The sequence below is a fragment of the Brassica napus genome, chromosome C5 (assembly GCF_020379485.1).
Source record: "Brassica napus cultivar Da-Ae chromosome C5, Da-Ae, whole genome shotgun sequence".
In the NCBI taxonomy this organism is placed as follows: Eukaryota; Viridiplantae; Streptophyta; class Magnoliopsida; order Brassicales; family Brassicaceae; genus Brassica; species Brassica napus.
This window is the reverse complement of record NC_063448.1, coordinates 55,954,420-55,977,083: the sequence shown is the minus strand read 5'-3', so window position 1 is coordinate 55,977,083 and position 22,664 is coordinate 55,954,420. Positions and strand designations below refer to the sequence as shown.

Below are 22,664 nucleotides of genomic sequence, written 5' to 3'. Positions count from 1 at the left end.
TAGTAATAGAAGATTGGCATATTATGATATAACTTAATGGTAGTGTAAACAGTTTATATTACAAAAGTAACAAACAGGTTCTTGGGTAGTAGTATCCCTCGCGAGGAATGGGAACTTGCATCGAACTTCACAACCGCTGCACAATGGTCGAGTAACACCATTGTTGGCAAGTACTTCAAGACCGGGGCCGATGAGTCCTACCTTGAGATAATAAAAGTCTCCAAGCACACAATCAATATCGAGACTGACTCCACACTCTTGGCAAGTATAGTAACACTCACTCGCTATCACCTTGCACTCGCAAACATCACACCACAAGTCACCGCTCGCGTTTCCAACACCTTGGCTCAGCGACAAAAGATGATCATCACACCTGTGTTTCACCTTCCTTGGCAAAGTAGTGCACCTCATGCATAAAGCGTAATCATCACAAACCGTACAACATAGAGGATTCTTTGTTTCTGTGTCGCAAGCATGACACTCTTTGGAACCTTCCAAGGTCCAGTACAAGGGATGTGGGTGCAGATCATGGCGAAACGGTTCTGATACGGAGCTACACCGAACATCATACACGAACTTATCCTTGCAGCCTTCTTCACACTTATACCTGAAACCATTGGAATTGATTTTGCAAGCTCTACACTGGAAAGTAACCTCGTCAACCAGCAGCGTAAGCTTATGGTTGTGTAATAAATGTCGTTTCTTCCGAGGAAGACTAGCGCATGTTTTGTGTAGGATGAAATCACATTCCACACATCTGTAGCATGGTTCTCCGTTGATGTGTAAAACGCAACCCTCGCAGCGCATATCCTTCACACAACTCTCATCCAATCTTAAGATATGATTCTCATGACTAAAGTGAATGATATCTTGTTCATTAACCACCTTGTATGGATCTTCGATTTCTTCATCTTCGTCCGGAACATCCTCAAGCTCTATCCCATCCCACACTTCACTTCTCGTTGCGCATTTTGAATGAACTGCGTAGTTAGGACAACGAGAGCATTTGTAAGCTCCGTAGACCCAATCAATTGTCTTCCTACAAACTCCACACTCCCAGTCTCTTTCCCCTTGACCAAGATGAAAAGTATGAGAGATGCGATGATCATGACGATTGATGCTAATGACTCTCGGTAGATCAATGCAATCTTTATGTAGCATCATATTGCACGCAAGACACACGTAAGGATTACGGTCGCCTTCCAGACCACAAGCGTTACAAGTAAATGTGACTAGTCTTGACAAGAGTGTGAGACTATGCTCGTGGTGCTTCGGTTGAAAAATAGTGAGCGGCGGTGGATTTTTCAAACAGTCAACATCCATGCTTGTGTTGCATATAGTGCAACGAGCATACAAAGACGAAAGATTCTTACGACAAAAATGGCAATGCTGATTTTCAGATTTGAATGGTGAACCTGTGAAGAACTTGAGAAAGTGATTGCATTGAAACGGGTTGTTGAGGAAAGGCTCGACGCACTCCTTGTGCGTCACGAGTTCGCACTCCATGCAGATATAGACCAGCCCACGCTTTTCGTTTGTTGAGCAAATATAGCATAACCAAGATTGGTCGTCGTCGAATATATACAATGGATGATCATGAAACGGCAGCATGTGCTTAGACTTAGGCATGGTAAAAGGAAGAAAAAAATAAACAGAAGTGAAGTTTCAAGTTTTGTCTTGCGATGGCTCCTCTTGAGCTTATAGACTACATTTCAATGGAGTTCACACTCTTAGCTGTACGATGATTTTTTTATATTATCATCAATGGTGATTGGCCTGCCGAGACTGCCAGCAACTCATCAACAAACTAATTAGATGTTATCTTTAATCTAAAAAAAATAAATCAATGCAATATATTAGCACGATTATTAAATGGATGTATACAATTTTAATATGGGTAGGTTTGACGATGCATACAAATTATTGAAGTCCAAGTAAATGTAAACAGCTGTGATAATAATGACACGCTGACTAATAGTACTAAAATATAATCAATTAATCATTATGGCTTTCCATAAACTTGCCAGACAGAGGCAACATGGCCGTTTCCTTGATTATCCTCAGTTATTTAAGTGATGATCACGACTTGTCACAATTGAATCAAGTTTTTTTCCACTTTTGTAAATGCAATAGATGGTACAACTGATTAATTCATAAAAACAATATATAATTTTACAAGAATGTCTTGACGTCAAATCGAGTTTCTTTCCACTGTTCTGTTGGCTGTAGCGGTTTGGTTAGAGCCTTCGCTTGACATCCACGTCTCCTTAAAACGTTGTTTCTTGAGCGCTTGTTGGATATATCATTCTGACCACAAGTCCAACGCCTTGGCATAACGATAGAAAATGATCATATCACACCTGTGTGTTTACCTTTCAAGAAAATATGACATTTCAAGGTCCGGTATAAGACCATCAGCACTAGTGAACCCCTCACAAAGCATTTTTTATTATTATTTTTTTTCTGTTTAATTTTTGTTTTTTAAAAAAAAAAATAATAATAAAATTATTAATAGGACCAATCGCGGGCCGCCACGTGTCGTGGAGTCCGCGCTACAGTGACGATCCGGGTTCACTGGAGTGAACTCCCAAGAAACAGGTTCACTGATTTTTATTATTTTAATTTTTTTTTTTTCGAAAATCGTGTGAACTCCCCTTGGAGTTCACCAATGTGGATGCCCTAATGGATGTTGGATGCAGATCATGGTGAAACGGTTCATAACACAACAATTTAATTTTTTTACTACCATTTTAATACATAAAAATCTTTTCATTTCCAATAAAATAAGAGAAGCATAGTTTACTACATTTCACAACCCAAGCAGGGTAACGTCTTTACATGGGGGACTGGTTCATCCCGAAGAACCACCAGCAGACCTGGCTGTTTCAATTGCTTCAACCAGATTATCATATTTGGCACCAGTAACTTCCTTGACGACTTTATTATCCTTAAAGATTTTGAAAGTTGGAACCACTCTTAATCCTAGCTCCTTTACTAATGGCTGCACCAAACATATAAAAAAGAGTTCCAACGTTATTATAGCTTAAGCAAAAAAAAACAAGAGCGAGGACATTGGTGTGGAGAAATGAGATTTTAAAGACAAACCCTGTTTTCAGGGTTGCAGTCAAGCTTAAGAAATACAACGTCCTCGTACTTCTCTGATAAAGCTTTGTACTTAGGTGCAATCACTTTACATGGTCCACACCTGCATTAGAATATATATTACATGGAACATCATTGATTTCAAATATGTGACAAAAGAAATATCATCATCATCATTTTATTATATTTTTGTTCCTAGATGGATGCTCTAATCAAAAATCTAAAGTATGGTTACTGGCTAATCTAAAAGTGGATAACGTTGCCATACCATTGAGTGTACATGTCAAGTACAATAATCTTTTCACCAGCGGCTTTAACGATGGGCCAGAAGGTGTCCTTATCCACTTCCTTCACTTGACCAACATTTACATTCACTGTCTCTAAGCTACACCTCACCACAGAGGATTCTACCCTTTTTCCATAATCCAGTGAGAAGAAACCAATCCTCGTGGTGGCGACGCCGGAGTAAGGGATGCGGCACTGCTTCTTCACGGGACCATATCCACCGGTGGTTGAAGCTAAAGCCGTAGGATATGGAGCGAGACGGAGAGAGAGAGGCATTGCGTGGGGCAGCTTTTGAGCTCACGAAGATTGAAGGAGATGAAGACGAAGAGGATGCAGTTGGTGTTCGAAAAAGGTTGATGAGCTTGGCTTGTGTGTGCGCGGTCTCAACGGAGTATTGGACTGTAGAGGATAAAAGACGATTGTAGCCTCAAGTTTCTGCGGATGAACGAGGATATTCGGGGGTATTTATGTCACATCGTGATAGATGAACGGGAGGTGTAGAATTCTCCGAGGGAATTACGATTGATAATGATATTTACATTTTACTTGTAAATGACGATTAGGTCCCTCCAAATATTTAATTGATGAAGAAAATATTGAAGTTTTTATCTTAATTTTTTTTTAAACTGAAGATAATATTTAATTGAAGAAGAAAATATTGATGATCTTATCTTCTAAATAACCTTTTCCATAAATGGATGAATTATTATATTGCTTAGCATATAAATTGAACTACTTCCAATTCAAACTAAAATATAAATACCAACAACTTGAGATAGCAATTATCAAACAGTTCTAGAAATTCAAAATAAAGACATATTTTTATTCTTTTAGCATAACAAAATTCAATTATATAAGGAAGAACAATTACAAATGTAACTTTTGAATACAAACAAGTAGATAAAATTGGTAAAACAGGGAATTTAATAGACACCAAAAAATAAATAAACTTTTTGACTCTCAAGGACAGAGAAGGTGAAATAACTGCCGCCAAACTGAAACTAAAAACGGTTTGTTCAGATTCACAAATATCTGAATTTTTTTTTATTTTTTTATTTTTTGGTCAAAAAATATCTGAAAGTTTTAATTCCTAATTTTAGAAAGAAAAAAAAGTAAAAGAAAGTATAATTTTATTTTTTTGGTCAAACAAAGTATAATTTTATAGTCAGATAGATTCAAAGGTGATTCGGGATTTTGTAATAATAATTTTATAAACTATATTTTTATTACAAAGTTTATTTGCTTCTTCTACATCTTTGTCCTAAACCTCACGCCACCGCCAAAGCTAACACTTTTTTCTCTCTTTACCTTTTTCCTTTTTTTGTTTCTAAATTAATAAGTTTGGAATATTAGTCTTTGACGGAGAATGGATCTCACGCGGAGACATTGGTCTTTGTCGGCGATTTTCCTCTCGGCAGCACTCGCGACGCTGCTGATTTCGCCGCGGTTATCAGCGGCGGCGACGGAGAACTTGGCATTCAAAGTTCGAAGCAAGTTCGCCGGGAAAATAGAAAAGGATCTCGGAGCCCTCAAAGCTCACGATGCTCACCGTCACTCCAGACTCCTCTCCGCCATCGATCTCCCTCTCGGCGGCGATAGCCAGCCTGAGTCCACGGGGTACTCAAAAGCTCTAATCTTTAACATTTTTTTTGTTTCCTTATGAAATAAAGTTTGGGAATTTAAATAGAAAGGTTAAATTTTTATGCCTACAAATGTGGAATCTGAAAGATACCCTTTTTTTAAGCTTTTTGATCTTTTGAGAGATTCTCATCATGGTTTGTTTGGTCATTGTCTCTCATTTGTTGACTCTTGTTCTTGTTATTACAGTCTATACTTTGCTAAAATTGGACTAGGAACTCCATCAAGAGACTACCATGTCCAGGTCGATACAGGAAGTGATATCTTATGGGTGAACTGTGCTGGATGCATCAGTTGTCCTAGGAAAAGTGATTTGGTAAGACCATCTCCCACAAAAGCACATAACATTAAGTTGCTTATATAATGTTTTTAATGGTTTCATTTATCTTTTTCAGGTAGATCTAAAGCCTTATGATTCAGATGCTTCCTCCACCGCAAAGTCTGTTTCTTGTGATGACAGCTTCTGCTCTTACGTTAACCAAATATCTCAGTGCCAATCAGGCTCCACTTGCAAATACATCATCCAATACGGAGATCAAAGCTCCACTAGTGGTCACTTAGTGAGAGATGTTGTGCATTTGGATTTAGTCACTGGTAACCGTCAGACCGGTTCTACCAACGGAACCATCATCTTCGGGTGCGGGTCTAAACAGTCTGGTCAGCTCGGTGAATCAGTCTCTGCAGTTGATGGGATAATGGGATTTGGACAGTCCAATTCATCGTTTATATCTCAGTTAGCTTCTCAAGGGAAGGTGAAAAGGACTTTTGCACATTGCTTGGATAACAAAAACGGAGGTGGAATCTTCGCCATTGGAGAAGTTGTCTCGCCGAAAGTGAAGACTACTCCTATGCTCTCTAAATCGTAAGCCAATGAATGCCTTTTTCCTTAAACCTCTTCTTGTTTTGAGTTACTTACACTGTTTTTGACTACCCTTTCTACAGAGCTCATTATAGTGTTAACCTCAATTCAATAGAAGTTGGTAACTCAGTTTTGCAACTTTCTTCCGGAGCCTTTGATTCAGGAGATGACAAAGGAGTCATTGTTGACAGTGGTACTACTTTGGTCTATCTTCCCACGGCTGTTTATAATCCGTTAATCAATGAGGTTAATACAATTGTTTTCTTCATAAAATATGTTTCTTTTACTATAAAAGGTTCTTAAACACTTTGTTTGTTGTTTTTGGCAGATCTTGGCTTCACATCCAGAGCTCAACTTGCATAAGGTTCAAGATGCTTTTACTTGTTTCCGTTATACCGACAAGTAAGAATCTAAACACATTGCTTTGTTGAGTTGTTTGAAAATGATATTGCTCTTCTGTCTTATGCTGCATCTGATGTGGTGACTGATATATTACAGTTTAGATCGGTTCCCACCTGTGACATTTCAGTTCGACAAGTCGGCTTCCTTGACAGTGACTCCTCGGGATTATCTCTTCCAAATTCAAGTAAAGTTTTAGTTCTTGTTCTGACTCTTTGATCTTGTTTGTTGTTCCTGTTCTGACATAAACTCCGACTCTTGTTTAGGGAGACACATGGTGTTTAGGCTGGCAAACCGGTGGATTGCAGACTAAAGATGGAGGAGAATTGTCAATTCTTGGAGGTAACATCTCTCTCTCTTCCAAAAAAAAATGTATTTCACAATCTAATCACCAAATAATTGAAGTCTTGACTCGATTTGGCTGTGCAGATATGGCGCTTTCTAACAAGTTAGTTGTCTATGATATCGAAAACCAAGTTATTGGATGGACCAATCACAACTGTAAGCATCATCACTGATCCTACTTAACTTTTTTGTTAAAATTCTATTTAAGCGTTTGAATGTGACGGATGAATCAATCACACAGGCTCAGGAGGAATACAAGTGAAGGATGAACAAAGTGGAGCAGTCTACACAGTTGGTGCACACAATCTCTCATGGTCTTCTTCTTCTTTAGCTGTTTCCAAATTTCTTACTATTTTTTCTCTCTTAGTTCTTTTCCTCTCTAACATTGCTTTATAGCCTTGGTAAGAAGACAAGTTTGTTCCTTGTGTTTGTGTTGTTATGTGTGTTGTTATTATCATCAGTAAAAGGATCTGATTCCCATTTGTTGAAACAGTTGAGTTTGAAAGAGAAAGAGATTGAAGCAATCAACAGGAAATATTCCCCCAACAGACGGACAAAATTAAGTCCCGGGGAGGGGGGGTTCATGGTATCACAGACACAAAGCCGTTATTACATACATGTGATTGTGTTTTCACTTTCTTTACTGACAATACCAAAACAGAAAGAAAGACATAAATAGAAAAACAAAACTGACAAGAGTTTATGTTCCAAACCAATGAATGTCGACTCAAAGAATAAGAGAATGTAGAAAGGTGGGAAAGAAAAGACACAGTACCTCTCCTGAGTCCTGAGAGTGATTTATTTGATTAAATGTGTTGTTGTCACCACTCAACTTCTTCAGTTTTCGAACTCTTATTTCTCTTTTATTTTCCAGGCACAAATCTTGGTAAGTTTAAAAGTGTATTAACTCTTGCAACACCTTCTAGTGCAGAGTACTCTGTTCCAGGCTCTATATCCTCTTCCTTAATCAGCTTTTCAGCTTCACTTTCGTCAAGAGCAATCTCTTTCCCTGTCCTGACAGTACTTGAACGGCCTAGACCGCTTGGTTCTGATGCATCATCATCATCTTCCAGTTTGGAGATGGAAGAAGCTGACGATATGAGGTTTGTGTCATTGGAGTGTAGATACAAGCAAACCGCAGCACAGTCGTCGACTTTGGAGGTAGGGTATTTGTATCTCCAAGCTCTAACCGCAGACTCCACTAAAGCTCTTGCTGCAGAGGAACGTGATGGTGCTGAAGCCACAATCGCCACTACCTCTTCGTTTGAGAGCACATCCCAAATCTATCACACAAACATACCATTAGACAAATGTGAGACAAGATATGTTTGTATGTCTGAGAGGTTACCTACCCCATCTGAAGCCAACACTATAAACTCATCTTGTTCGGTTAATCGACGGAACGATACATCAGGGACAGAGATTAGACCAAAATCTTTAAGACAAAAGTCTCCGAAAGCACGTGCCATTGCAAGTCCAGGCGAGTCACAGTTTGGCAGCCAGACTCTACAAACCTCAGGCTCATCTCTAAGAGCAAACACACGTCCTCTACACTTCTTTATCCTCTCTTCCTCAGCTGCAAAAATCAATGGAGGACAATTAACACAACAACTTGAATAAAAGGGATCCATCATAACAAGGAATAGTTATTCAACCTGGGAGATTTGGTTTGAGATCAACAGTTAGTTGAACAGCAACAAGAGCATTTTCACCGTTTCTTGTCCCCATCACAGCTCTTGAGTCCCCAACGTTTCCAACAACGAGATACTCACCCTAAGATATTGCAGAGGATTTATATAATTAAACAACCAGTTACACTGAACTACGCTAATAAAGACATGACAATACCTGTTTGATCAAAGTCACAGCCGTTGTCCCACTGCAGAAACAGTCAACACTTTTATGGAATTTAAGCTCTCTGTCCATAACTTTGAAAGCCTTAAGAAAGGCATCTTTCAGAGTTTGAAACAATTCAGATTGGGACTCTTCCTTCTCAATATCAACAGATGGACTAGGTTCTTCCTCAGCAGATACAAAAGAAGCATCTTCAGAGTTGTTGATGGTGCTTGCACTATTAATAGGTACTTTAGCTTCCCAATAAGCACTTAATTTGAGAGGAAGATTGTCTCTGACTCTCTTTGCAACCATATGACCATAAGGACCATGCCCATCAAACACTCCACAGAAGACTGTATCTGTCATTGAACCAAAACTCTGCACACACAAATAAAACCTATAAGAAAACCATAAACAAAGAGAAGAAATTAATTGTTTTTTTCTAAACTAACCTCCCAAACAACCATGGCATCTTGATTAGGCCCTTTCTTGCCTTGTTGAGTGAAGATACAAGCAGCCTCACTTGCTCCATTCAAGTACATCCGGCCCGGGACTCTATGCAACGGATCATCTCTTCTTGAATCAAAGGAGGAGTTTCTGGAACCGAGTCTCTTCTTAGAGTTTTTTCTCTTCTTCACACCAAAGCCAGGAGAGCCAGGTGTGGGACTCCTGCTCTCAGCAGATAGACAGGACCCCATTCTAAGGGCCCTGATTATATTAACAAGGCACTCCAGACCAACTGCTGTACAATCACACCCACGGTGGTCCTCCAGCGAGAAAGATTGAGGCTTTAGATCCAGATTATCACCACAGAGAGCAATGATGGGATTCAGGTAAGGAAAGAGATATCTGTAAATAAAAAAAAAAAATTAATTTCCTTTTTTAGATCAAAGAGGAAATGATTCAGACAGGAAGAAGAAACACATATATATATACCTCTATTTTTTTAGTTCCAGCTACTTTATGAAAGAACACTAATGGCGAATATTATTCCACAGCAGTGAATCTTAAACCCACATCGCCAAGATTGAATTGACAAATTGACAAAAGAATCAAGCCTTTCAAACCCACTTGTTGGTCTAATCGTTTTTGAGTAAAGAAACGGTTTTTGTGATAAAATAATTGTACAGTAAATTTAATCCCAGAAAGTTTAAAAGAAAAAAAGAAAGAGATCTACGTAGATGTTTTTCTATTGGCACCACACAAAAAAAAAAAAAAAAGAAAGAGAGGTCTTTTGTTTATTTTAATACATCAGAGACCATCACACAGTGATTGGGAAAGAGACTACAAACACGAGAATCATCAAAACTCTTTTCTATATCTCTATCTCAAAAGAGATCAATCAAAAAGGTAGGAGGAGGATCTCAGAATCAGATTCAATCCAGGAGAAAGACGAAGAAAACAAAGCAGAGGAAGATTCTGTTAAGGCGCGTAAAATAGAAACAGAGTAGCTGAGAGAGGAAAGAAATAAAAAGAGAGAGAGAGAGAGAGAGAGAGAGTTTTAAAGGAGAAAGAAACGCAACGAACCAACTACAAACCCGTTCTTTCTCCTTCAGACTTTCAGTGTGTAGAAAGAGAGATAGAAACAGTAATGGAAACTGGTCCGTTCGCACTCTCTAAATATGTTATCATTGTTTTTTTCCTATTTTTCTCAAGAGAAGAGATGATGGGTTTTCTTTTTATTTATTATTTGAATATTTGCGTGTTTTTCAGGCTGGCACTATTAACATGGGGAGGGTTGGATAAGACCGTTTCTTACACAATAATTTCCTGACATCCAACCAATATTTTATTTATTATTTCCTGATTTATAAAAAAATATCCCATGCAAAAAATATAGAGGTGTCTCTATCGGTCAGTCATCCCCATTTTAATCCAACTAAACTTCTTATTTTTTTTTATTTTTTTTTTGTACTTAGCTTAACTAAACTTCTTATTTGGTCAGCTTAATCATGTTCGCTTTTAAATCCGTTTTAATAATGTCTATTTGATTTAGTTTTATCGAGGGTACGTAACAAGAAATAATAAAATTTTAACAAAAAATTTAAAACGTATCAAATCTACAGTAAGGTATTTTAATAAATGTGATGATCAGTCTTTTCTGGTTGAATAGCATGCATGATAAATGGCAATTGTTGAAAGGTGATTTCCTTGTGCATTTGTAGAAGCCTGGGTGACAGAACATTTATATTCAGTGGAACCCATAAGAATTAATGGTCAAATGCTTACAAAACATTGCGAGTACAAAAACTAAAGTCACATGTCGGCCACGAGGCAAACTGGCACAAGTCCCAACACGCATCAACTTCTCCTCTCATGCAAGCAGCAGATCTGCAGATCATCATCCTGAAGAAGACAACCTCTTTGGGTTTAGTTTCTCCTCTCTCTCATGATATCCAAAATGACTTCTTCAGTCTTATCTTCTTCCTTTGTTTGCTTGCTCTAGTCCGGTCTCAATCAAATAATCCATCTCTTTTTTTTGGATAAAATCATAGATTACGTTAACAATCAGGATTTGAAAAGGTATCTATCTTATCTGTGTTACAAAAAAAAAAGTCTCTTATCTTTTAGTAATCTATTAGTAGATGCTGTTTAGTGACTATGACCAGCTTAATCGCTGAGTAATTAGGACTGCGTTATGGTCTAAGATAAGTCTCTGTCTATAACAATAAAATGTATAACGAACCATTTTATATCATAAACGTTACACACCATGATACAAATAAAAGGTCTCTTTATCTTTTAGTAATCTATTAGTAGATGCTGTTTAGTGACTGTGGCACATTTAGTTAGTTTCACATGACAAAGTATCCACTGGCAAAGTGAATGAAGAAGTCTACAAACAGAGCAGTAGTTACAGAGAGTTTCATTACTACTGAATCAGATGGATGATCCTAAACTTATTCAAGCATAGTTTCACGCAGAGAAAGATTGAATGCTATTTTTTGACAAATAACTAACCAGAGCAGAGTCCAGATGTACGTACAACTTACTCAATGATCCTATGAAAGTTCATGTCTCTTAAATGAAAATGAAACTTTATTGAATGGTTTTTCTTGGAAAACATCTAAAAGGTCTCACATCTCCCAATTATTATCATCACAAAATATCAAAAAAAAAAGAGAGGGAAAGATTATCCAAAAGCTTAAAGGAAGATTTCAGAGTTTGTGGATGGTCTTCATGTCTACAGCTTCACCGAGAGTTCCTTTCTCAACATGATCCCACCACTTCATCAAGAAATTGTCCACCACCAATCTGAACCACGGCGACAACTTCAAACCTTCCTCCCCAGCGTCTGCTTTCCTCACCAGCTCCTTCAGCCCTTCCTGCTCACATACTTGATCTCCGCTACTTCGTCCGGGTTTGGCTCAACCTTAACATCCCTCACAATGAACAGCAAGTAGTCCACTGCACAAAGAGGAAGGCCAATCAAACGGATAATCAATGTTCAAAGATCAACAAGAAACGTCAGGGAGATGGTAATTACGTTCGTGCTCTCCCCATTTGCCATCAGAAGGAGCCTTGTAAAGCATACGACCCAAGGGAGTGAACTCTTCCACTGGTACGTCTTCAGCTACAATACCGAGCTCGTCGAGAAGCTTTCTCTGTGCAGCATTCCTCACTCCTGGTAAGCATGATGCACAAAAAAATGTCAGTATTCAAGTTGAGCTACAATTTTCTGCAGAGACAGTAGATACCAACCGAGTGCATTCTCTTCGTATAAGCCTGCTCGTGAGTCAGGGAGGAATGCAACACGTGTCTGTCCTCCCGCTCTAGGAGGAAGGTCACCTTTGCTTTTGACACGGTTGCTGTTCAAAATGGAAGAAGTAGTGAGTAAGCCAATGTTCAGACATAAGAACCGTGCTGAGACAGTAAGCCTAGATTCTTAAGACATGCACATAGTCACAAGAATATCTGGCAGAAGCAAACCAATCATGAAAGATTGAAGCAGAAATAACAATACAGGTAAAAAAACCAGAGAGAAAGTTCGAGGGATCAATAGGAGGAATTGGAATAAACAAAGAGGACAGGAAACTAAATGAATAATGCTGAGATAGCGGAAAAGTAAGCACTAAAAAATTAAGAGGAGAAAGAGTGTAAGTTCGATACAAGAACTAGAAAGAGAGACAGGGAAAAGGAAAAAATAAGTAGTAAGTCAATGAGGCAGAAAAGTAGAAGAACAAGCTCAACAAAGAGTAAAACATATGAAACACTAAATGAAAGTTGTACATGTTCAAAAACAGAAAAGTTAAAGTGAACACAGGAAGCAAACGGACATTTAAGACCATATAGAAGAAACAGACAAGGAATGGAGATAAAGAGAATTTATCACGGTGGAGAGAGAAAAAGAAGCTTGTCACTGTAAACATCATAGACCTCACTAAAACTTAGAAGAGACACTAACACTACTGGATTAAAAAAAAGGGAGGAACAAGACTTAAACGAATAAAGATATATACAACGACAAGATGAGAAGACAGAAAGACCAACTCCAAAAAATGACTATGGAAAGCAAAAAGGACAGCAATGTGTTGAGTTAAAAAAGAACAAACGTAGATAGAACACCATAAACCGACTATTTCATAAAACAATGACTAGGCTTAGAAGCAATGTTTGACTTTTTGCCATTTATTCCAACCCAGCAAAAGGAACATAAAGAAGAACTCCTACTTATCCATAAATCATTTATTCTACAGCAATCATAGACATATGTTTTCAACAACAGTGGCTATCGAAAAAAACCAATTTTTCTTCTTTTTGACAAAAGTTACAATTTTTGACGAAACCCAAGAAGCGAAATCGAAGTAGGGAAGAATCAAAGACTTACTCGTCATCGAACATGAGGCGTCTTTGAACAGCATCCATCCCAGCATCTGTCGTCATTGCGGCACCGAGAAAGCTCGAAACTTTCTCGGTGATATGGAAACGGATCGGAGCGGTGATTGAGGAAGACGGAGAAACCGGGAAGAAGAGAGAGATCTGAAGCGAATCAAGAGAGATTAAATAAAGAAGAAGCAGACATTGATGTGCTGTTGCATGTGGTTGTAACTGATGCGCTCCCCTGCTTTCTCGTTTTGTTTTATTTTATTTTATTTTATGTCCACGACCCTTACCATGTACCTCTCCGCACTCTAAAATAAACCCCTCCCGACAAAAGTGGATAAGATTAATTAAAAAGAGTTTCCTTACTTACAAAAGTTGTTATTTTTGAGGGGTTTATTTGCAATGTTTCCATAATTATTATTTTTTATTTATACTGGCCCTCTGATAATTTTCCCAAGTGGTTGTCTTGATCAGACTAGACTGTGGAAACACAACTAGGGTTACGGCTAGGGCTTCTCCCTGAGTCGCCGCCACCACACTACCACCGAAGATGACTGGCAAGGCCAGCCGAAGAAGCATACAGCTAAGGAGATTCAAGCCAAGATCGATGCTGCGTTGACCAACAGAGGCGGAGGAAAGGCGGGAATAGCCGATCGGAACGGGAAAGAGAAAGGTGGTCACGCTAAGTTCGAGTGTCCTCACTGCAAAATCACGGCTCCGGATCTCAAGACCATGCAGATCCATCACGATTCGAAGCATCCGAAGATCCCTTACGAAGAGTCCAAGCTCGTGAATCTCCATGCTGTTTTAGCTCCGTGGTGAGTCCAAACCTAAACCTGGAATCAGAGGAAGCTTAACGAAGTAAATCTTTGTGCTTCAGTTTCCTGAAATTTTATCTAAATCTTTTATGTTTTGTTTAAGACAATGATTGCTAATCTGCTCCCCGAATACATCGTGTTGAATGTTGATGATGCTTGTCTGCTGTTTTCAAATGGAGGAGGGAGATGTTATTATGAATAAACTGGTCTTTGAACGATTGTTGAGTCTTTGTTAATTGCAACTGTTCTTTGTATTTTGCAAGAACTTGTGTCGAGTATCATTTGGTTTAGGCTAGCGTTGTGGCTTCAGTTTCTCTGTTTATATGTTTTTGCATTGCATTAAGTGCACATCACGTTTGATTTAAGTCGCTTGTTTGTTACGTGTGTTTTCACACTTAACTTCTTTCTATTTACGTGTTAAATTAGGTGTAAAGTCGCCGTTGTTAATAAACAGAATATGGCCTCTTTTAGTTCAAGAATGCTTAACACAAATTGGTTGGATTCTTTGATTATCTTAAAAAGACATCTTTAATTAAGAGATCTTTGCTCTTATATGGTATTATATTGTCAGAAACCTTGTTCATGCACCGCACATGGTATAGATTGGAAAATGTCACATTGTGTAATAATGTTTACCAAAATTTATTATATTATTCTCTCATCTTTAGTAATTGATTGTAAATTAACAATGGTAATGGCCACCAGCCAACTAAACCCACACTTTAAGACTTGACAAGTAATAATAAATAAATAAAATAATATAAAGCAACTTAATCATGATGGCCATTGATTTAATTGACCTCTCATGCATCAGTTTCTAATTATGAATGAAGAATAGCCTTTCTGAAAACTTACAACGTATGTTTATGAATCTTGATATATATGTATAACTAACTTCTCCCCGTAAATGAATCATCTAGTTACTTATAAAAATTGAATCTCAAACTTATGTCGGAACCATGTCTCTTGGTTGCTCTCGTTTTCAAACCATTGGTAGCCTTGCGGTTTCGGTGTGTCTGGACATTTTCTTCTCCATAGAGCAACCTTTTTCCTATTAGCCATAACCGAGATAACGGTACATAATGCTCAAGAGACACTGCCTCAAGCTCACGGTATCAAATGTCTCAATACACTTCATGTCCCTCTGTCTGCACTTCGAACCCGCGTACTTTTGGTATTCCTCTAGCACCGATGACCAACACCAGTTCTGAACTTTTCTTAAGCATCCCACCAAACAACCTGTCCTATGCTGCATGCACCATATTGAGTCAGCCTTTAGTGTTGTGTAAATAACTAGTCTGTATAAGAATGTCATTATAATACTTAATAAAGAAAGTGAAGATGAAAGGAGCAAAGGTTGATTTATATTATTAACCTTTCCGGCTTTGCAGTGTATGAGGATCGGATGGTTTCTTACATCTACAAGAGAAACAAAATACAGTTTACTCTAAGACTCATGTGTAAGGAAGAGGATGTAGACAATAAAAGACTGTGGCCGAGTGTTGGATTCCTACCAACTAAGACTCTGAGAGCCATAACGTATCTCCTCGATTGGTGTATTGGGGTGAGGACTCCGCAAATCATAAACGGTCCAGTTAAAACCAAGACGAGCGTAACAGTGAAAAGAAGCAGCAAGATATCACAGCATGGCTAGGGAATGATCCAATGAAAGCTTTGATGACTGGAGCTGAGAGACACACCTTGGCTTTCGATTGCAAATTGAAAAACGCTATGTTGTTGGCCTCGTAAAACTTCAAATCTCCTCAGGGTATGGTTCTCAGGACAAAGATAAGGAACTCGGTGATCAACAAGAAACCAAAAAAAAGAATTATTACACACAGTGGGAAAACAAACCAGCAAAACAGAGGAAGGAAGAGAGAAACAAATGGTCTTACATGATGGAACGAAGATTAAGGGCTGTGAGGAAACCGAAATGCTCTGGCTTAGGAAACGAAGATCGGTAGATACCGTTTTCAACCATAGAAAAATTCTGCGGCGGCGACTAACACACAACCGTCGTGATCATCAGCTTCCATTATCAAACACATCTCGAGTAAACTTGTAAAGATTTATGAAGAACAAAGAGGCAGATCAGAGAGAGAGAAACAGAGAGAAGTGATGGTTGGTATTGATTTGAGAGAAAGAAAAAAGGTGTTTATAGGCAGGATCAAGTGAAGCTTCTATTGTGAAAAGGAAGACTCAGTTTTTTACGTAACGATTATTTCTTCTTCCTAAGGGGTTTAAAAGTTTTAAACCCATTGCAAGGGATTTAGCGTGTGAGCCCCTTTTTTGAATTCATTTGGTATTATCTAGGATCTTGACACTTTATTACATCTTCCTGCTTTTTATTACATCTCACATTTTTTAACTGAACAACAAAAATTGAATAAAATGTGGTCTAACTCGAATTAAAGAAAGAAACTAGTGGGTCAGATTCACACAAACGTACTCCAGTGGTCTCGTTTGAATTTTTTTTATTTCTTTATAGACTGACTGATAGTATTGAATGAATATTTGTTGACAAAAAAAAAGACCTTAGAAAACCAAAAGACACGGTATAGTAAGTATTTATGCTATATGGATTATTTGATTATTTCTATCGGTTAAGTATATATTTACGAGACTTAATTTTATCTATTTCTTTCTTCTTTCATGCGGAAATCTAATAATGCTCATCATAGTCGTACAATCATAGCTAAGATTGATGATTTGGTAAGATTCATATTTAGGTCTTTGTTATTTGTTATGTCACTCATGTTTTTTTGTCGTTGTTTAAAATACTACTCCCTCCGTTCCCGAAAAAAGATTTTCTAGAGTATTCACCATATTAAGAATATAATAAATATTTACAATTGAATTTATTATTTATTTTACTATATATTTTCAATAAATATCAACCAATAGTATTCAAACAATTCAAATATTTTCAATTAATGTTTCTTAAAAGTGTACAACTTTTCAACATTAACTACTAAAATGTTCTTAAAATTTCAGAAAATTTATCATTTTGAACAAAAAATAAATCTAGAAAATCCTACTTTGAGGAACAGAGAGAGGAGACTGACACTTTAATGTGTTTCATTAAGGTTTTCAAAACACCATATATGTATGTAATAATAAAAGTCACAACTTCTGACTATGTTTTTGTTTTAATCAGATCAACTGATTTGTACATTTGGTACGCTATCTATCAATCCAAAATATCCTCATCATATACAAATAGAAATGGTTATAGATTTGTAAAGGAAAATTTCAAAGTGTATATTTTATTCCTAACTGAGAGTGTTTTTCAAAAAATAAATCTCCAAAGATTCAAATTCTTTTGTCTTTAGCATTAAGGGATGAATAAAAACCATGAAGAAAGTTTCAATCTTATGTAGAATCACTTAAACCTTTTATTTAACTGGGTGCAAAGAAGTTCCACTGTCATCTTCAACATAATCAACATCCACCTCCGATTTTATCCGATGAAAAGATATCTCATTGTCATCTCCTGGTTCATCATCAAAATAAACACTTTGATCATCTCGGATTTCGAGCTATGAATGTGCTCAAGATGAATATGCTTTTCATTCCTAGGTAAATCATCATGATCTACTTCAATATCATAGCACGAATATATGCTCTCATCATTTGATTTCTGGCTGCCTTACTGCTTAGCTTCTCATCACTAACATCCACTTCTTCCCAACTATATCTATAGTTTATCTTCAAGCTCTGCGCCTGGTTCTTCTCATCAATAGGCTCTGTTGATAAACTGTTTCGATCCTCTTCTTGTTCTTCATCCGAGTTAGAACCAGACCCATCATCAGATTCGCTCAAGCTATCTTCCTCCTCACGTTTGATTACTCTCTCCTTCATGCTGTCCACAGAGGATTCTTTGTCTGATGATGTACTAGACTTTTTCATCTTCTACTGCTAGTTTAGAAGATGCAAGATCTGAATCATGTCGGCTTAAGGCTATAGACATGCTCTTGTCCCTGAAGGATAAGATAGGAACAGTTGTGGGAACACCGTCTTCTTTAGACATGGAAAGGAAGCTAAGTGCAACCATTACATCGCTTATCAGAGGACGAGTTGTTGCCTCCTCTTGCACACACATTGAAGCTATCGCCACCGCTTGGTTTAGTCCCCTCTCTGAAAATTTATTCTCAAGAACTGGATCTGCCATATCAGGATATCTCTTTGGATCTCCAAACAATGGTTGTGCCTACAAAGAAATGGGAAATAGTTTTTTTTTAAAGAAACATTTATGGTTTTTTTTTTTTTTGAATACCAAGGAGGTTCGGGGCTGAAGTCCGTAATCTCCCCAGGCCCGAAACCATGTAACATTTATGATTTTAAAACAGCTTAATGGTTTTGTTTACTTACCCAAGATACTAAGTTTTGTTCATCATTAGGTCTAGTAGTATCAAGAGCTCTTCGACCAGTGAGAGCTCAAGCAACACAACTCCAAAGCTATAGACATCTGATTTCAAGGTGAGATTTCCTCCTCGTGTATACTCAGGAGCGGAGTAACCATAAGTTCCCATTACTCGAGAAGTTAAAGCCACCATCTTATCACCTGTCCCTGGTCCTAGCTTATGCAGCCAAAGTCAGAAAGCTTAGGACACAAGTCATCGTCCAACAAAACGTTTGAAGCTTTCAAGTCACGGTATATCACGGGTGGATTCACTTTATCGTGCAAATAGTCAAGCCCTTGCGCTGCACCGTACGCTATCTGCATCCTTGTCGTCCAGTCCATTGGTTCACGGTCTGATTTTGGCTCTGCAAAACCAAACATCCAAATATTTCATCTTTCCCTCGTAAGAAGTTAAAACGTGTCGCAAGAAATAATCTATACATATACCATGAAGATGGTTTTGGAGAGAACCTCCTGTGACATAATCATAAACCAAAAGTCTTTGATCTCCATCGGCACAATAGCCTACAAGCTTAACAAGATTGGGATGATCGAGTCGGCCTAATGACAAGACCTCTGCTTGAAACTCCTTGTTCCCATGCAGTCCATGCTTGTCTAGTTGCTTTACAGCCACCACCTACACATTCTCCAAAACAAGACATTAGTTATTATGGCGAGGATGGATCAATGAAATGTATATAATTCTCACCCGGCCAGTAGGTTGAAGGGTTCCTTTGTAAACCCTGCCGAAGCCACCTTCTCCTAACAAACATTCTTGCCGGAAATTCTTTGTCGCCGTCGCTAGTTCTCGGAAAGTGACGTCTTCAACGTCGTTTCTTCCAATTGCTCTGCTTCATCTGCATGTTTATTCTCTTCAAGAACAACAAAATAGAGTAATAGTTGTTATTGCTGATCGAATCAAGGAATAAGAAATGGGTTTTCAATCTTCGACACTCACAAAGGTGGCAACGTTGGACATACATACCGTGTGCATGTGGTCTGGTTTCATTGTCGTTGGTCTCATTCCTAGTTGGAGATTTTTTACTCTTTGGCGTAGAGAAACATGGAAAACAATGCATGGTGTTCCAAAATTAATCTAAGTAATTAGAAGGGTTAAAAGCTGTTTAAGAAAAACAAACATTTTGTTTTGTTAAGGATTAGCAATGGCTCCGGTCCTTCGTGGAGATTGAACGACCCACGTGAAAGAAGAAACACAAGAGAAAAATGAAAGAGACAAATCCAAGCCATTGGAATTGATGATGAAGGATTACTTTTCCGAATAAGAAGGATTTTTACAAAATTCTCTCTCGAGAAAAAGTTGACCTCTCCCAAAAGCACGGTCAACATCCTTCTTTTAGGCTAGCGTAAAATCTAAGTTGTATTTGTAAATAATAGTTATGCTCCCAAATAAAGATAAAAATGAATTAGTTTATCCAATAGTCATTACAATAAGTATATTTTTTGCTATTTTTGGTATGTTATAAGTAATTTTAAAATGTTAGTCCTAAATAAATTGATAGACTATATATTATGAAAAGATCCATATAGTCTAATTGATGCTAGTTTTTTTCTTTCTTTCTGAAAACTATTCATGCTAGTATTTAATGATTACTACTTTCCAACATGCATACATAATACGTTTTTGTTAAATAAAATTTAGTAAGAGAAACCGGGTCGATTAAAACCCGTCCGGTTAATCCATACACTTTTTTCCCGCCACTGAAAAAAAACTAAACCGCCAAAACGAATTTCGCAATTGAATCTGATAAGACCTAAGAGAGAGAGAGAGAGAGAGAGAGAGAGAGAGATCGAAAGGCGTAAAGATGGAATCAGCTCCGACGGGATGCTTCAAATGCGGCCGACCCGGTCACTGGTCTCGCGATTGCCCTTCCTCGGCTCCGGCCGCCGGCGATCCCGCGCCATCTTCTCAAATCCCTAACAACGAGTCGCAGAGATCTTCCCCAAAAGTGGAAACCCCGCCGCCGCGGGACCTGTTCTTCCCAAAGCGACGAAGGCGAGAGTCCCAAGGCCTAAGCTAACACCTGAGACGCTGCTCTCGGAGGATGGTCTCGGCTACGTTCTTCGCCACTTCCCTAGATCCTTCAAGTATCGTGGGCGAGGGAAGAGGTAGTAGAGTCGTATTCATAACCTGATCATTATCAGATCTGATGAGATAATTGGTTTTGTTTTGGGTTAGCGATTTGGGGAATTTGATAAGGATGTACAGTGAGTGGCACTCTCATCTGCTACCTTACTCTACTCCTTTGATCAGTTTGTGCATAAGGTCCAACAAGTCGCTTCTACTAAGCGTGTCAAGGTACAATCAATCTCACTTCTTCTGATGTTGTAACTGTTCTTAATTCATGCAATCTTGATGTTTCCTAGCAATTATGAATCTGGTTTTGCAAGATTACTGAAACCAGAGTTACATTGCTCGTTTTTTTTTTTTTAAATTCAGTGACGAGTCAGTCAATCATGTGTTTATTTGATAGTTTCAAGTAGTAGAATCTCAGAATGTGTTAGGCTGTCATGGTAAATATGAATCATTGTGCTCCTCATAGCCTTAATATTTAGTTCCCTTACATCCTTTAGGTTCTACAAGTAATATTAACTTTATATTTTCACTCAATGAGTATGTTGCATTTGCGTTAAAACTTTGGTTGTGTTTTCCTTTTTAGATTTGTATAAACGAACTGAGGGAAAGGGTCGCCAGTGGAGTTGATCCAATAAGTTATACGACAAGCAGGAGGAAAATGCTGCTCATTCTGATGATCAAGGTATGTAACACATATCAGCTTTCCCCCCTTGACTCTGAAAAAAAAAAGAAGGCTTCTTGTGTGGCTGCATTCCAACTTAGGTTCACTTCAGTACAATCTTGTTTTGTTTGTGATGAAAACTCTTTTTTTTGTGTGTAGGTGATGTAGATATGGATCAGCCAAGTAATGGCGAGGAGAACGTACCATCAAAGAAGACCGTGGATGCTGATACAAATGCTGATGCCTTTCAAGACAGTATGTTGAATGAGATATTTGATAGTGCAACGGACTCCAGACCTACTCAGAAGCTACCGAGCGATGAAGAACAGAACATGGATCAAAGCAGTGAACTGACAGAAGAGCAAAGAGCACGTATGGAAGCTAATAGACTGAAGGCAATGGAGAGAGCTCAGAACATTTCCGAGGAACAGAGACTACGAATGGAAGCTAATCGGCTCAAAGCTCTCGAACGAGCCAAAGCAAGGTTAGAACCAAATCAAGCTTAGGTTTAGCTTCATTACCAGATGTTCAATTGGGATTTGGTGTTTTGATTGTTATAGTTAATGAATTGTAAACCAATGAATGTGTAAGACTTTTGGTTTGGTTTGGTTTTCTAATAAGTAGTAGTTTATTGTATGAATAAACCATACACAGAAGAGGACAAAGATAATGAAACAAAATAATAAAAAATGGTGCGACTTGTTCTCTACCGTCCAATTTAGGTGGAGAAGATAAAATAAAAGTGGCAGCAAAAACATCGGTGGTGTAGGGGTAGTTTCGTCTTACTATTTGCATCAACTTTTTAATTTATTAATCTCTAAATTTCTTTGTATCTTTTGTGTGGAGGTGAGAGGAGAACGCTTTTTAGCTTTTCGTCTCTCCTCACTTCCTCTCTCTCCTCTTGTCTCTCTGTTCACTCGATTCGTCGTCTTCATCTATGTCCATTGTCCGCACTACTCTCGTTTTCTTGTAAGAGGATCGGCGAATCACATAAGAGTGATGACTGTGTAATAATGTCTTATGCTCATCTTCATCATCATTGTCGGAGACATTCCTCTTCACGTCTATGGATTTAACGCCGGAGTTCCTATGTCCTCTCTTTCGCCTCTGATGACTCAAGGTCCCTTCAATTTCTTCTTTCCTCTTCTTTTCCAGTTTTTGATCCGAAATAATATATATATATATTTTTTTTTTTTAATGGATCTGGGGCTTTAATCCTCTCGAGTTCTTGTTCCTGTTTTTGGATTGGGTTGTGATGATCATAGTCAATGGTGGCAAAGGAATTTTGAGTCACGATGAAACGATGGAAGCTGTTCTTACCGGCACGACCTCGGATAGCCCAATTGTTCTTATTTCATCATCAGACACTGGTCTTTGGAGATTGGCTCCACGCTGTATGA

General features: G+C 38.1%; 4 protein-coding genes and 5 pseudogenes across 6 annotated transcripts; 3 read left to right on the top strand and 6 right to left on the bottom strand.

Annotated features, from left to right (window-relative positions):
• Positions 1 to 1,765, bottom strand: LOC106453219. The gene has a single exon (XM_013895479.3). The coding sequence runs from the start codon at positions 1,627 to 1,629 to the stop codon at positions 34 to 36; it is 1,596 nt and encodes a 531-aa protein (XP_013750933.2). The 5' UTR covers positions 1,630 to 1,765; the 3' UTR covers positions 1 to 33.
• A 953-nt stretch (positions 1,766 to 2,718) lies between these two features.
• LOC125587565 (thioredoxin F1, chloroplastic-like) lies at positions 2,719 to 4,011 on the bottom strand. Its single transcript, XM_048758296.1, has 3 exons — positions 3,371 to 4,011; positions 3,106 to 3,205; positions 2,719 to 3,001 (listed from the first exon to the last, which is right to left on the bottom strand). The coding sequence occupies exons 1-3, from the start codon at positions 3,661 to 3,663 to the stop codon at positions 2,852 to 2,854; spliced, it is 543 nt and encodes a 180-aa protein (XP_048614253.1). The 5' UTR covers positions 3,664 to 4,011; the 3' UTR covers positions 2,719 to 2,851.
• A 606-nt stretch (positions 4,012 to 4,617) lies between these two features.
• On the top strand, positions 4,618 to 7,388 carry LOC125587564 (aspartic proteinase 36-like). Of its 2 annotated transcripts, XM_048758293.1 has the most exons (10): positions 4,641 to 5,004; positions 5,215 to 5,341; positions 5,421 to 5,887; positions 5,968 to 6,130; positions 6,213 to 6,286; positions 6,383 to 6,470; positions 6,550 to 6,625; positions 6,713 to 6,784; positions 6,870 to 6,942; positions 7,122 to 7,388. In XM_048758293.1, exons 1-10 carry the CDS (start codon positions 4,754 to 4,756, stop codon positions 7,123 to 7,125), a joined length of 1,395 nt encoding a protein of 464 aa, XP_048614250.1. In that variant the 5' UTR covers positions 4,641 to 4,753; the 3' UTR covers positions 7,126 to 7,388. The 2 variants fall into 2 exon arrangements, with proteins under 2 accessions (XP_048614249.1, XP_048614250.1); XM_048758292.1 differs by having other exon boundaries at positions 4,618 to 5,004; positions 6,870 to 7,152.
• LOC125575662 (probable protein phosphatase 2C 33) lies at positions 7,144 to 10,156 on the bottom strand. 2 transcript variants are annotated; one of them, XM_048758295.1, is made up of 6 exons: positions 9,992 to 10,156; positions 8,917 to 9,313; positions 8,477 to 8,842; positions 8,284 to 8,401; positions 7,981 to 8,204; positions 7,144 to 7,911 (listed from the first exon to the last, which is right to left on the bottom strand). In XM_048758295.1, exons 2-6 carry the CDS (start codon positions 9,160 to 9,162, stop codon positions 7,492 to 7,494), a joined length of 1,374 nt encoding a protein of 457 aa, XP_048614252.1. In that variant the 5' UTR covers positions 9,163 to 9,313; positions 9,992 to 10,156; the 3' UTR covers positions 7,144 to 7,491. The 2 variants fall into 2 exon arrangements, with proteins under 2 accessions (XP_048614252.1, XP_048614251.1); XM_048758294.1 differs by having other exon boundaries at positions 9,401 to 10,113.
• Positions 10,157 to 11,485: 1,329 nt separating this feature from the next.
• On the bottom strand, positions 11,486 to 13,348 carry LOC125587371 (annotated as a pseudogene).
• A 231-nt stretch (positions 13,349 to 13,579) lies between these two features.
• LOC125587370 lies at positions 13,580 to 14,539 on the top strand (annotated as a pseudogene).
• Positions 14,540 to 15,026: 487 nt separating this feature from the next.
• Positions 15,027 to 16,154, bottom strand: LOC125587369 (annotated as a pseudogene).
• A 1,347-nt stretch (positions 16,155 to 17,501) lies between these two features.
• LOC125587563 lies at positions 17,502 to 19,587 on the bottom strand (annotated as a pseudogene).
• A 708-nt stretch (positions 19,588 to 20,295) lies between these two features.
• On the top strand, positions 20,296 to 21,968 carry LOC125587562 (annotated as a pseudogene).
• The last annotated feature ends 696 nt before the right edge of the window (positions 21,969 to 22,664 follow it).

Excerpts from the sequence above, each read along its gene's own strand:
- LOC125587565 (XM_048758296.1), bottom strand. The coding sequence starts at position 3,663 with ATGCCTCTCTCTCTCCGTCTCGCTCCATATCCTACGGCTTTAGCTTCA. Across the intron at positions 3,206-3,370 it reads CTTGACATGTACACTCAATG|GTGTGGACCATGTAAAGTGA; the intron begins GTATGGCAACGT and ends ATTCTAATGCAG. Across the intron at positions 3,002-3,105 it reads ACTGCAACCCTGAAAACAGG|CCATTAGTAAAGGAGCTAGG; the intron begins GTTTGTCTTTAA and ends TGTTTGGTGCAG.
- LOC125587564 (XM_048758292.1), top strand. The coding sequence starts at position 4,754 with ATGGATCTCACGCGGAGACATTGGTCTTTGTCGGCGATTTTCCTCTCG. Across the intron at positions 5,005-5,214 it reads AGCCAGCCTGAGTCCACGGG|TCTATACTTTGCTAAAATTG; the intron begins GTACTCAAAAGC and ends TTGTTATTACAG. Across the intron at positions 6,131-6,212 it reads ATAATCCGTTAATCAATGAG|ATCTTGGCTTCACATCCAGA; the intron begins GTTAATACAATT and ends TGTTTTTGGCAG.
- LOC125575662 (XM_048758295.1), bottom strand. The coding sequence starts at position 9,162 with ATGGGGTCCTGTCTATCTGCTGAGAGCAGGAGTCCCACACCTGGCTCT. Across the intron at positions 8,205-8,283 it reads TCTCAAACCAAATCTCCCAG|CTGAGGAAGAGAGGATAAAG; the intron begins GTTGAATAACTA and ends TGATTTTTGCAG. Across the intron at positions 7,912-7,980 it reads TAGTGTTGGCTTCAGATGGG|ATTTGGGATGTGCTCTCAAA; the intron begins GTAGGTAACCTC and ends TTTGTGTGATAG.
- LOC106453219 (XM_013895479.3), bottom strand. The coding sequence starts at position 1,629 with ATGCCTAAGTCTAAGCACATGCTGCCGTTTCATGATCATCCATTGTAT.